General features: G+C 61.4%; 1 protein-coding gene across 1 annotated transcript in view; it reads right to left on the reverse strand.

Annotated features, from left to right (window-relative positions):
- Positions 1–234: 234 nt before the first annotated feature.
- LOC106127471 (CCR4-NOT transcription complex subunit 1-like) overlaps positions 235–554 on the reverse strand; it is an 11,121-nt gene continuing 10,801 nt past the window's right edge. The window contains exon 14 of the mRNA XM_013325550.1: positions 235–499. Coding sequence (XP_013181004.1) covers positions 235–499 — 265 coding nt within the window. The remainder of the gene's footprint in view (positions 500–554) is intronic.

The raw sequence follows: 554 nt of genomic DNA on the forward strand, positions 1-554 counted from the left end.
CTCGGCCACGCACGACCGCGCCACGGACGCGAACAACCTGCACAAGCGCACAACACGACGTTAGCAGCCGCCGCAACACCACACGGCGCGATGTACACGTGCTCACTTATTATTTCCTTTAGTCTTACAGTTTTATTTAATACAGCGCAGTCGGAGTCGCGGGGGACAGCTAGTAATGAGTGTCGGTGGTGGGAGGGACGGGACACAAGGAGAAGGGCACGCGCTCGGGCAAACTCACTTTTCAATCTCGGGCGCGCAGCGGACGAAGTCGTGCGACCAGAAGTCGTAGACCGGGTTCTTGATGAGCTCTATGAAGGTGACGAGCAGGCCCCAGGGGTGCGGCCGGTTCACCACCAGCCGCTCCAGCAGCAGCCGCGTCACCTGCTCCCGCGCAGCCGCGCCCGCCACCCCCCACAGGTGCAGCAGGCAGCAGCTGAAGTAGTGCGTGTGGCTGTTGGGGTAGCGCAGCTGGTCCCCCACCGCGTTCAGGAACAGGTAGCTGCCGACACACGCATCGCTCCTTGTACTCGCACCACTCGTCTCAGCTTTTAATA

Source organism: Papilio xuthus, unplaced genomic scaffold (assembly GCF_000836235.2).
Source record: "Papilio xuthus unplaced genomic scaffold, Pxut_1.1 DF824655.1, whole genome shotgun sequence".
Classification (NCBI taxonomy): Eukaryota; Metazoa; Arthropoda; class Insecta; order Lepidoptera; family Papilionidae; genus Papilio; species Papilio xuthus.